General features: G+C 28.7%; 1 protein-coding gene across 4 annotated transcripts in view; it reads right to left on the bottom strand.

Moving 5' to 3' along the window:
• Positions 1–8,977: 8,977 nt before the first annotated feature.
• msi (RNA-binding protein musashi) overlaps positions 8,978–14,418 on the bottom strand; it is a 237,317-nt gene continuing 231,876 nt past the window's right edge. For all 4 annotated transcript variants that reach the window (XM_071889641.1, XM_040715108.2, XM_071889642.1 and 1 more), the window contains exon 3: positions 8,978–10,201. In XM_071889641.1, coding sequence (XP_071745742.1) covers positions 9,086–10,201 — 1,116 coding nt within the window. In that variant the 3' untranslated portion in view covers positions 8,978–9,085. The remainder of the gene's footprint in view (positions 10,202–14,418) is intronic.

Here is a 14,418-nt window from a genome sequence, read left to right as displayed (position 1 = left end):
TTGTTAAAAAACCAATCTGAGCTATCAAGCCCACGTACAAGTCGAGAAAATGACAGTGGAACGTGATTGACGAATTTCAATTTGTGTACTCCAAGCAGTTGAGTGTCTCCACTGCCGCCGTCTACGACGTGAGGAAGTCTGAAACGTTCGTTGATAGTTTTTCAAGATAGGCAAGTGTAATATCATTCCAAATATTCTTCAAAATGTTACACTTACTTGTGCGCACTTTTCCAGAACTTTTCTGTCTTGTTGTTCCCACAATACCTCTATTGGGTTCAAATCAGGATATTGAGCTGACCATTGCATAATAAATAAGATGTGAAAGGCTTCTTTCTTTTACAAAAAGTTTTTGCGGCGCGTGTATGTATGTTTTGGGTCGTTGTCTTGTTGAAAACAAACTTCCTTCCAATTAATATCTGTCCAGAAGGAATGGTTTGTGTCTTCAGAATGGAATGATAACCATTCTGAAGGAATTAGCTACAAACCTTGCTAACTTACCAGAGAGACCCATTACATTTGAAATTAAGCCTAGCCAAAACAGCTGTATTTTTACCGGCAAATACATAATTTATGGATCTTTTTTTCGGGTTAAACTAAAAAATATTGACAAACTCATAAACATTGATGTAAATGAAAAAAAAATATTTTTTTTTAATTTAATTTTTTCTTGCGAGTTTAGATGAAGTTTTCATGAAATCTTGCATTGAACTATGAATTCATCGAATGCTGAGGCAGTAGAGTTACAAAGCTCTACTGTATTTCTATAAACTGTTCATTTATCCCTTATTGCCTCATGTTTGGTTGCTGAAGAAGTATCTGTTGAACTCAAGGTAAATTTTGTTAAGCGCTAATCTTTATAAATAGATATAATGCTAGATTAAATCCTCACTTTAAAAAAAATCGAACCATTATATTTTTTTCAAAAGAAGGAATCAAATCAACTTTTGAAGCCACAAACAACTCCTTTTTTACTTAGAGCAACGGAGTTACAATTAAATCAAAAAATGGAAATATTCATATAATTTACATTCTTCTTCAACACACACTATGCTTTATGACAAATCCGATTTTTTTTTCTCATCATGTATGTATTATTTATATATATTATATATAACTTAATACATTTAGAAGGACAGAGAAAAAGTAAAACTCTTCCATATATCATCCTGTCAAAAATTGTTAAAAATGATAAGAAAATACGTCAATGAATCATTTTTCTTGAAATAATGAAAAGAAAAGAAAGTTGTTTCCTTTCCTTTTGGTTGTGGAGGAAATTTTCACTATGAATATGTTTCTTTTTTCTTCAGAAAAAGCGTGTCGATGATGTTTTTCCTTTGAAAATAAAAATGGGGGAATGTCATCTTTTTTTGTAATCCTTGATATATTTATATTTATATAGTATTTAGACTATTTATAATGTTTTGGAAGCTGAATCTAAAATGTGCTATGTACCAGGGTATCATGAACAGAAAATTTCATGAAATGATGGTTTTAGAAAACTCGAAAGTTACCATTGGGAAAAACTAAAATTTTAACTAAAAGATTTCTCTGAAATCCCTAACCTACACCTCCGTGACTGATTGGAAGGTTTCCGTATGAAGTAAAGGTTTTTCATTATGGTAAATATGGTATCATATTTACTATATTAATTGTAAATCTATGAAAATATTAAAGTTTAATTTTCCTAATAAAATTATCAAACCAAGTCTCTTTCTTTTAGAGCACGATTAGTGTCAATTCATTAACAAGAAGAAAAAAAAAATTTAATGATATAGTTTCTTACGTATTATTAGTAATTGTGATCGAGTTCTTAAAAGTTATATTTTTAGACCTTATCTGTCATCCAGTCCTAGACCCCTTTAAGATGTTTGTACAAATGTTTCTACTTCCCAGTGAATTTTTAATTTTCACAGCAACGATATGTTTGTCTCCTTCACATGACTGAGTTGTTATTGAAGGCAATTTTTTAAGTAATTAGTTGGTTAACAGGAAGGAAATGAGGCTTACATACACTATTAACAAATGTATAGAAGTTGATAAAAATGGCATGGCCTATTTTAAAAAAGTACATTTTTCAAAAATTCTTACCTAAAACACTTTCCATGAGTTCATTTTTGTTCCCATATTGAAGCCCCTCTCCAAATTATTGAGCATTGGAAAACTAAATGCATATTTGGTGGCATGGATCAAAGTATAAATATCCAAATATTGTTCTACCGGTCCTAGAACTGAATTGCTTACTTTTCTTCTGTTAGTCCACTACTCTGTATAAATTGGTCAAGTCTACCATCTCCTCCTCTGAACGTAATTTGGTTAGAAGAATTGAAATAATTCTTAAGTATTTTGAAAAATATTCCCACAGGTCTGGTTTGGTAACTATTAAAGGTATAAGTGTTGTTATCCCAGAAGGGATTTGGAAGCCCATTTTTGTTCAAAATAGTGTTAAGATTTTAGGCATTGAATGACAAAGACACAATGAAACATACACTAATCGGACGATAATGTATAGTTTGGTTTATAAAAAAGTAAGACAATTGAGGAAATTTCATCTCCTTATAAGATTTGAATTGTATGGTGCTGAAATAATTATCCTAGTTTTATATAAGCCACATTCTTTGCCTTATTTAACTGAAAGGACAATTTTTGAAGAAACTTTGTGCCTCTTTCAAAGCCTTTCTCTCAAAAATCTAGAAAAGATTATAGGAGTTTGGCTATCTCTAGTATTTTCTATTATTCCCAAGCAGAAGATATTTATCGACATATTAAAAAAAATCCCTTAAGTGAAGGTACTCACCTATACATGCATCTGATGATGTGTACTATTTTATCAAACGGAATCAGTCGAGAAAATATGGGGTGCTGCTCATCGTGAAATTGCACAACAAAAACCTTACAAAATACGCTGGTTTGGTATTTGATAAGGGTAGATTTTGTTGTGCAATTTTCAAGATTGCTAAGACACACATTCCACCTATACCATGGTATTTTAAAATGTTACTGCAATATTTCCTGAAATCTTTGGAAAGAAAAATAGACAGATCTATTCCTTTCTATATATTTATGACGACAAAAAAATTTACTGTCCAGTTTCAAATCTTGGAAGGCCTTATTTTTTTATATTACTCCATGTAAGGGCTGTAGAAAAACTTTTTATTCCTCTATACAATCCGCTTTCGTGGATTGTCCCGGTGTTCGAGTTCTAAAACACTATCTTACCTTAAACGGAAAGGGACTAGATGACCAAGAATCCAAATTACCACTGGTTTGTTTAGGCTTACAAACGAAAGGGGGTTCCCGGACAAGACAAAGGCATTGGGATTAACAAATTTGAAAGCTCTTATGCCTGCAGAATTATTAATTATGAGCCCTTAGCTGCTGAGGAGATATGCTGTTGTTATCATTTCAGCTATTGCAAGGGATTCTGTCTTCTCTTTGATGATTCTGTATACCTCTGGATATGTATGGAAATATGGAGCTGATGTTATTAGGTATTACCCCTCGATGTTAGCAAAATATTTATACTCTTTCAAGTGGATTGTAAGATCTTACAAAGCTTTTAAGAAGTAATCGTTTTTCTATGGAGACTATTGGTACTTTTAATGGTGAATATTTTATTATAATTTTGTCTTGTTTATGTTTCTGTTATATACTTGTATATGTGCTCTAAATTATGTATGTTTACGGATTTTATTTAGTTGTTATTAATCTGTAATGTGTGTATAATGATTAGGTAGGTTTTTTGGGAGATAGAGAATCATATACTAAAATATTTTTTAGTGCTATTTTTTTACGTGATCCATTTTTCTTCATTTATTTAAATTGTAACTTGTGCATATAAAGTGAATACTTCAATAAATAGATACAAAAATCGGGTTAATCTTCAATCTACCTTTCAATTAAACAATTATTGTTATAATTGTATCAGCTCTTTATATGGGACTTACAATCGGTCATATCCCTACATATCGACACTTGGAAATAACCTTAACTCTTATTTTAGGTCAAAGTATAGTATTCTTTATTCTGCCTAAAATTGGTCTAGATAGATTGATATTGCTACTTATATAATTGCTGACTTATATAATGACGTCATTATTCCAGGATTGTTCTATGAGAATACTTTTGCGAGCAATTCGGGCGCGTCTTTAAGATTTAAGATGTCCTTATTATAAAGATATCAAGAAAATACTTGTGTATTTAATCCTGGTTATGTAAATTAAACAGCTGAAACTAATATTCATGTTGGTCTTAAGGAGGTTCCTAAAACTGCAAGTTATATTTTTTTTAGTTTAGCCCTAGAATAATCAAAATAAGTTGAAAGATACTTCTATTCGTATTTTTATGTAACTGAATGGAAAAGCATAGATTATATTTTCGAATAAATAAATTAAGTAAGAAAACCATTGTCTAAAACATGTTTTTCAATCAAAACCACTTACTAACTTATTGTCACATACATTTAGACTTTGGGCAATTGTTCCATGATTTAATTATGTTAGTCATATTTGTATATATATAACTAAAAATATATAAGCCCACTCTAAAGATTTATATAATAGTACATACATTTCAAAAAGAGATAATGATAAAAAAAATAGATCTTTTGACTTGTCATTTTCAGTTCCTTCTATATCTATGAATGTAAGTAATTTAAAACTTTACTTATAGGTAGATCTACAGTTTCGAATGATTTTATCTTTTTACACAAAGTAGATCTTATTGGAAGGAGTACTTTAAAAAAATATTACTTAGGTACAATCGACGTGATTATTTTTCCCTTAAACATCACCTATAAATATATTCGTTGCATATTACAAACTTGTAATTTCGTACAGTCTAATATCACTATAATGGTTTTTAGATCATTCGGACTCAATCTGAGAACAAGATCAGTCTATATCGGTCCCATACAAAATGGGTCTTTATACTCAAACAAGTGTTATTAAAGTATAATAATTGAATACCGTACGAATATTGTTAACCTTTAGTTATCCATGATATGCTCTGATTGTGGCTTATATTTTGGAACCATGAAAGTTAAAATTATTTTTTAAGTCAGGCTCTTAAGTAAATACAATCCAATCTCAAAGCAAAATTAAAAACGTACAACTTGAATGAATAATAAAACTTTGAGAGGGTTTTCACGTGACGTCAATATAGTTGATGACAGCTATATTGAGGGACAAAACAACCAAGTTTAATAAGAATACAAACCATTTTATGAAGAATATTAAGGAAAATAGCGAACTACTCCCTTGTGTTTTAATACCAAAATCCAACTAACAAATAAAATGTCGTAAATCTTTATTGTGTACATCAAAAATATAGCAATTTACTGCTAGCTAATTTATATATCATGTACTAATTTTTATTTAAGCTAGGTTTTGACTTCATTTTATTTTCTTATTTGTATAACTTTAGTCTTCTTATACATATTTTAAGTTCATTTTACTCTGATTTAATTCAAATATTACTGTTTATCATTGCTATCAAGACGTATTTTATTAAGGTCTTAACTCTTTTTTATTTTATTTGTAATGCCATTTGACGGATTTTAATCTGTATTTATTGAAAATTTGTGCATTTTACGTAGTAAATATATCAAGTATGAACACAAACATGACGTCGTCTTCAATTTTTTATACAATTTAAAGTTAGTAAAACTTTCTATGAGATTATCTTTAAAAACAATTAAGTTGATAGTCTTGGCATGGAACATGTAACTCTAAATAGAAATAAGTGTATTGGAACTCTTCTTTTCAATTATTTTAAAGAACATTATTCCCATTTTGAAAGAGGTAGAAAGTTTTGATTAGTATTTACGTGTTTGTAAAATCAATAAGAATATGTTATTTTTTTATATTCTAGTTTTGTATCAGTTGTTAGTAAATCATTTTATAAAATACATATTTTATCCAAAGTTGCATTTTTGCTCATTTTTTGGGAGGAAGTTAAACGTATCATAACGAGAGATAGTATCGACAAAAGCATGACAGTGCATTATTAGGGAGAAGAAAGACAAAATGTTTCCTTTAATGTACTTCTTGAACGACCCCTAATTGTGATTTCAAATAAGTAAACAATACATTTCTAACGACACAAAAAGTTTTAAAATGACATATTTTAAAACTAAATTTATACATTTTCCTTTCACTTAATCACGATCAACTCTGACACTATAAAATTTCTGCCTAAGAATTGAAACCCATTATCGACTGAAATATCGAACTAAGTTTGCCAATTTTTGATTATCTTCATCTGCAAATTAGGTATTGTTTGTCTGGATCCTGTTTTCGCATAATTTAATATCTATAAATAATCCCTGACATTTGCAGCTCAAATGCATTTTTCATATTTCAAAAAAGCGGGATCTGAGTATAACCACCCGTGGTGATAATGTTAATTTAAGTATGTAGATTTAATGTAATTTATTATTTACGGGAAATTCCAGTATCCCACTCGAAGAAAATTTCCCTTCTGCTAATATCTCAAAAACTAACAATACTTATCATTGGACCCGATGGTGTACATATCTTACAGCATCTTCAAATCCAAGACTTTCCATGTTAATCTTTCTGATTGATACAAATATTAGAGTAAATGAACTTACACACACAAATTAAGAGTTAAGCATGCACAACACACTAAAACTAAAGACTAGAAAAAACCAACTCTAAATGAACACTAATGTCTTGTGCTGTCAACTAGAAACTAATAACATATAAGATTATAATTATTAATAATAGAAAAACTAAACATCTACTGAGAAAAGGTTTTCTAACAAAAAAATAATAGAATGAGAAAATAATTTTTGGAAGTCAAAATTAATGTTTATTAGTCGAAAAAACCATAATTTTTCTTGTAATTAATTATTAATAGCAATGTTATTATTAATATTTCTACAGATAAAAATGTGCAAAAAAATAATTATACAATGATTACAGTATATTTACCTATATATATACGACAAAAAAAAACCTACTGGAGAAAAAAAATTACTAATTCAAAAGGAAAAAATATATTTGTATATTTCGTAAGTTGTAGTATATATATATAAGTAAATATAAATATTTACAACATATTTCTTTTTAAAAAGCAAACAAAAAAAAAAAACTTATTTAGGGATATTTTTTTCACGATTTTTTATTTCTAAAAAAATTTAACAATAACAAATACGGAAAAAGGCTTGATACAGAATATAGACCTCTAAGAAATGAACGGCCTTAATTCCTTGTATGTATATAATATTTATAAATATGAATATTAGATAGATATACAACCTAGTTGCATGACGAAAAAAAAATATATATTTTATATATGAGCTACATCAAAAAAAAAAAAAAAAAAAGTTTCTTAATGACTAAAAATAAAGAAAATAAAAGTTACTAAGGTGTACATTGCTTTGTTGTTTTGTGAGAATCAATAATAAAATCTAAACAAAAAAGCATTCAGTCTAATGAACAATAATCTCTGGAGAAGAAGAAAAAAGAGAAAAAAAAATTGATATGTATATGTGTGTATTAATTACAGAGTGATTCATTGTCCATTAGATTTTAATTTATACATAACAAATTCTACCAATTTTTTTAACAAATTATTTATCTATATACCTTAAATGCAAAAAAAAAAAAAAAATATATATATATTTATAATAATCTCATGTAGATGAAACTTTTTTGGAGGAAGAAAAAGACATGAAATAATGCTCCTTAAAAAATCATAATTGTTCTTCCCACATTATTATGAAAAAATTGAAATTAACCATATTATTTTGGGTGGAATTTACCAGTAAATAGAAAAATAAATTAAAAAATCGGGAATAAAACTTTAGTTTTTTTTTCAATTATTGCTTCCTTCTATGTATATATGTAGATATCAATATATTATATTATTACATGGTTATTTATAATTATTTAAATTAAAGAGGATAAATTTGTATATTCTTTTTTTCATAGACAAACATAAAAATATCAGTAGTATAATAATAATAATTGTAGCAGACTAGAGATAAAATGTATATTCTTTGACAGATTTTCTATATATTTTTTTTGGCACAAAATAAGCAAAAAAATTGAAAATTCTGTACTTTTATAACGATTTTTTTTTTTACATAAACTATGAGATCCGTTTGAGTTTTTTTTTTCAAAATTTCAGAGTATTTAAAAGATTGTTTAATATCATAATTTAATTGCAAAAAAAATTGCAAAAAATTCTCTCTCACGGGTACAAAAAAAAGGGATGGGTTTTTTTTTTTTTTTTTTTTTTTTTGAAAATATATTTTTATCTCCTACTTTCTATATGTACAATTATGAATATTTTTAATTATTAATTAAAAAATGCAAGAATAATAAAAAACAAAACAAAGAAAAACAAAGTAAAAAAAAATTTTATGAAAGCTTTCTATTATTCATATAAACGTGTATATATGACAAAAAAAATCAAAAACCAAAATCAAAAGATATATATATATAAATATATTTTGGACGTTATAAAATACTAATGAATTTTAGGTTGACTTCGTTGTAGGCAAAAAATAGGGGCAAATATTGGGGGTGCTTTTATTACTCTTGTGTTGGTCACAACCTATTTTGTTATTGCATTTCCCATATACTTTTTAATCTTCATATTTAATAACCCAGGTTTTTTGCGATGGCTACAAAAAAAAATTCTATTTTTTTATAACATGATATGGCCGTTTATTGTTTATGTTTTTAAATATGTTTTTTTAAAGAGATATAGAAAATATATTATATTAATATTATTATTATAATGTGACATACTTCTGGTATATAATGAAAGGTATTGAGATAAGATCAAAAAACCCAACAACTTTCTATAACAGTAAATGACAGATTTGAATAAATAAAAATATTTTTCATTTTTTCAATATTATTATTATAATTAATTAATTAATTAAATAATAGTATTTTGTAAATTATGAGAAAAAAGTAGTAAAATCATAAGAGACGTGAGTATGTTTATTTTTGATGACGTAAGAGGAGTAGGAAGAAGAAAAAAGAGAGGTGGGGTGAGGGGATTTGAGATGATGTTTTTTTTTTATAATTCTTTTTACTTTTCAATTGGTTTAGACATACATTCCCACTCCGTACATGGCTGACCAATCAACTCCTTGAAAACTTGACATATCCACATTGGCTAGATTAAAAGCTTGGTAAGGATGATGCCCTGCCGCAGCACCAATTGCTGCTCCAGCTGCAGCTAGAGAAGCATGACTCCCTGCGGTTCCTGCTAGTGAGACGGTAGGTCCACCAGCTGTTGTTGAGACGGTAGGACCTTGAGGAAGATTTGCACTGGGATTGTGGTTCTGCTGATGTTGGTGAGATGCTGCATGAACTAATGACTGAATACCACCAGCTTGAGTGGTCTGTTGGGTTTGTGGTTGGTTTGGAGCATGATTTCCTGAATGAACATAGCCAGCAGGAGAGGCTGCAACTTGCTGTTGTTGTGCTGCAAGAGCCGCTGCTGCAGCAGCTGCTGCCACTTGAGCTTGAGCCTGCACTGCAGCTTGACCCGTAATAGAAGGAATTGGATAAGGAGCGTATCGGAAGGAAGAGATGGGAGTGGCTCCGAGAAGTTTCCCATAGCCCCCCATTGCTGCCATATGACTTTGAGCAGCTGAGAGTTGGGCGGCTAAAGATGCTGTCATTTGGGGCTGAGAGACTTGTATTGCAGTGTTGGCATTTAAAGATGGGGAACCAGTGAGTGAAAGCCCGCCGCCTCCTCCTCCGGGAAGGCCTAAATTCGTTAATATGACACGTTTACCAAGAAGTGCAGCTGCATTCGCTGCTTGAACAGCCTCCTTGGGTTGAGCCTTTTTACATTCTACTTTCTTGTTTTTAACAGTATGGAAATGAATCTCACAAACACGATCCACGACGTCCTCACTTTCAAAGGTCACAAAGCCAAAGCCTCGATGTCGCTTTGTCTGTTGATCCATTAACATAACAGCCTCTTCTACTTTACCAAATTGGTTGAAATACGCCTTTACCTCTTCGGCAGAAGTGTCTTGGCTCACACCACCCACAAATATCTTTTTAGTCTTATTCGCTTTAGATTTAGATTTGGGGGTTGCATGCTTGGGGTCTATTTTTTTCCCATCAAGAGTATGGGTCACCACTGCTAGGACCCGATCCACTGCGTCTGGAGTAGAGAAGGTGATGAATCCAAAACCACGACTTCTCTGAAAAAAATAAAGAAAAAATGAGGGGAAAATAAGAAAACTAATAATTAAATTTAAATTAGTTTTTAAAATATATGTACATATATAGAAAAACTACATCAATGCATTATAAACTTAAGAAATGAATCTAAAGATAAAATAAACCTCACATTGACTTTAATACAACATCCTAAAAACTATGCAATATTCTAAGTAAACAAATCATTCACCTGTTTTTTTAATATTTAACGATAAATTCACCTGGGATTATTATAAATATCAATGATTATGTTTGTATTAGCTTCTACAAAAATATATGACTTCATTCTAGTATGTATATAATTTAGTTATTAATTAATTATCAAGGATAAGAAAAAACTCACCACGTAAAAAAGCAACTAATTTAAGAAAATACAAATCACTAAAAAACTGCTGTTTCTATAGTTTTAAAGAAAAAATTCCTGAGTGAATTTACAAGAAAATAACACATTTGGCATGGATCCAGATTTGTCACCCCTTTCAACACAAGTAATCACCACCTGTACAGCTCAGGTATTTTATCATTATTAAAATGCATTATTTATTATTTGCTGTATGTCTTTTACAAAATACATCTTTTTACCCCCATTAAGGGAAAGTGAAAAAAATATGAGCAAGACAACACAAGAAACAGCACAGATATTTTTTCTTAAAAAATCTCAGGTAATAAAATACTTTAAAGGAAGAGTATTTTTTTATAATAATAGCGGCAGTGTACAACATATGTATATAACTTTTTTGGCAAATTTTCAACTCTGTACCTAGTGTACTTTAAAATAATACAAATTCTAAATATGTATCTAGTGATAGTTATCAATTAATACATTTAAAAAAATGTAAATATTATTAAAAGTCTCTGAAAGTTTTTTTGTATATCTCGAGCGCCAAAAAACTCGAATCTTTCAAAGAAATTAATCTCTTAATTAGACATTTATTTAAAATAGAATAAACTTACACAAAAAGCAAATCTAAAACGATGAACTTAATTTGAGGAAAAATATATTTAGCTGAATATAAGTCATCTTCTAAAAAAGCTAAAAATAAATTTCTGCAAACAAATTGTCCTTTCGAAATGGCGCGTAAAGAAAAAAAAACTTGAACAAAAAAAATATTAAAAAATTCACAGAAGTTTTTTTTTCAGAAAAAGGGTTGAGAAGTCCTAGGATTAACAAAAAATACTTTTTGTTTCGCTCTCAATTGGCTTTTTTTAAATTGTTACAATTTCTTTTTCATTCGCTTTATATAGCAGAGTCCCTGTAACACTTTTCAAGCCACTGCCTAGCTTAAACAGTATTTTTTTCCATCAAAATAAATGTAATATTAAAACAAAAAATTGTTTTTGATCCACTGTTTTGAAAATAACAAAAGTAGTGTCTAACTTAGTTCAATAACTCAAACTATATAACATATTGTCATGAAATTTAGACAGCTGTCTTTTGAAGGTTGGTACAAATTAAAAATGAGATTGATTTAAATAAAATAGCACCATCTATCTGTGAAGCCAGGGACTTTTAATCCCATGTGTTATATGTATATATAAGTATAAATATTTCATAGAACTATTAAGGTCTTCATAGACTTGATTGTGAACACAGAGTGCCTAAACTCCTTTGATAAAAGATAAAAAAGAATGGTAAAATACGTTTATACATATATCTGGTGGATTAATACAAAAAAAAAAAAAAAATGAATAAGATAAATTTGAACAATCTTCAATTATGTATATTTTTACTTCAAAAAGGTATTCGGCCAAATATTTCATAAACACATTTAGGTCGATAATGGTCTTGATTTTGAAATTTCTAGAATGATTTAAAATATCAAATAATATTTAATAAAGCAAAAACATTCACTAAATTTATGGGATTCTCTGGTTCCCTGATATGGTCTTTCAAATAGAATCCTTCATGATTTTATAATTTAAATATTACAGTGAATATTAACTAACTGTTTTAAGTGTAGTTTACAACAATACCAATAAATTAAACTGAATAACTTTTATTTAAAAAAATATTTGTCCAAGTATATACAAAGGAATCCATATTTAATTTTGAGAAACACTACTTTTGATTGCGTTAGTGTTGAGAAGTCCAATATATTCATAAAAAAGTGTAAGAATGATTATTTTAACAAAAAAAAAAAAAAAAAATCCTTTTCAACACGATTTCTTTTTTGAATGAATTGATTACAATCCCCTATTCATACCTATATACTCATTCATGGATTGATTTTACTCAATAAAGTAAGTCAAGACAGGGATGCAGTAGTTTCTTTATTTTACAACGCTTCATTGGTGATTGATTTTACATTTGTTATTCGTAGGTAGTAGATATATTATGATTAATACGTGTATAAAATATTTAGTTATCCACATCTTAACATCAAATTAGAATGCATGCAACATTCCACTTTGGCATAAATTGATCATAATATGAAGAAAATAATATTTAACAAAAAAAAAAAATTATCATTAATCACATAATTGAAAAATATACAGTATATTATACTATTGTTCGGTATACCGGTACTACAGTGGTACATACCGGATTATAAACAAACTTAAACCGGTAGAACATACACAAAAATAATCTTTTTGTAACATGCAATTTTGACCGATGTCTTTCGAAAATTGGTAACTTGGTTAATAGAAAAACAAGATTATTCTATAACAGTTTTCTGACTGATGTTTGACTTCCACCACACTTTTGAATAGTGACATCAAAGAGTATAACTGTTACCAAGAGGACTTATATATCGCCTTCCTTGACTGTTACTGATAGAGTACCACTTTTATACTGCATGAAGTCAAAATCTGTCTGTCGGTACGGTACATCAAATTGAAAATTTTAGAAAGGTCGATTACATGATGATATAACCTTGTATTTGTATTAACCTTGGTTGGAACTAGCTGAAAATAAGGTCAATATCGAAAAATAGCGCCATCTATGAATGAAGTCAGGGAAATTTTAACGCCCATGTGTTACAAATGTTTGATATACCAGTACTAGAGTTGTCTGTACCTGCTTATGACAAACTTAAAACGGTAGTAGATAATAATAACAGTGATTGAAGTTTAATTTATAGATATAAATCGCCAAGAATTCATATAAGAATATGGGTGTAATCTACACTACATTCTAAAGGCAATCATTCCAGCTTGTTTTTATCATGACAGACCACCTATATTAAATAAAATGGACCGTATAATATGAGGATACATTTTATTCCAATAGGACACTATTCCTTTAAAAGCATTAAGTGATGTTATTTTTACACTAAAAAAAAATTATTTAGAATACTATACAAAATATTCCAATTCTGACAATTATTTATTTTACTTTTATATGAAAATACCATTTTTTATGTCATGATTTTCTGTGGCGTTATTTTACCTTAGAAATCATGGAATTTAAAAGTTCCTTTTCAACTTTTATATAAAATAACAATATCAAAAATATAACCCTGTACATATTTTAAAAATCGAAAAATATCATGCAAGTGTCAGGTAAAAAAGGGATTAAATCTTAATTCTTTTTACTTTCTTTGGTTCTGATCTTTCCCCTGTTGTCTTAAAAAAATATTATAACTGTCCCCATTTTGAGAAGCAAATCATGAACCCTTTCTTATTTTTTTATTAGTAAGGGGAAAGTTTTTTAGAAGTTGAATATTACATTGTTATTTTTATTGATTGGGAAAAAATATATAAGGGAAAGTTTCACTCACACACAAACGAATAACACACATTTAAATAAACTAACTAATGTTTAACTCTCCCCCCCCCTACACCTGCCATTGACTTTATATTTAGTAAAAAATTATTACAATATGAGAAACGCTTCACCTCTTTATATTACATAATTGATAAATAAATTTAATTAGAAAGCTCCCAAAAGAGATGTTAGCAGATTTTTTCCCTTACTACTGAAATAAAAAAAGTAGAAGGGGGAATGGTGTTAAAGATTAATTAATAGTGTTGCACTCGAGTATTACTCAACATCGGGGGCAAAGGAGTAAACTCAAATTTAATTAGTTTGACAATTTTCTGACAAAATAATATATTTTGGAAAATTCAACCTTACTTGAACACGAATAATCTAAATCAATTAAAATTTTTTCCCAGTAATGATTAGTCCAGTTTCTAGTTCAACTCAAAATGACATTAAGAAAGTACTACAGACACTTCTTTCTTATTATTACGA

This window comes from Lepeophtheirus salmonis, chromosome 6 (genome assembly GCF_016086655.4).
Source record: "Lepeophtheirus salmonis chromosome 6, UVic_Lsal_1.4, whole genome shotgun sequence".
In the NCBI taxonomy this organism is placed as follows: Eukaryota; Metazoa; Arthropoda; class Copepoda; order Siphonostomatoida; family Caligidae; genus Lepeophtheirus; species Lepeophtheirus salmonis.
Note: the sequence above shows the minus strand (reverse complement) of the source record. Positions and strands in the feature narration are given on the sequence as shown.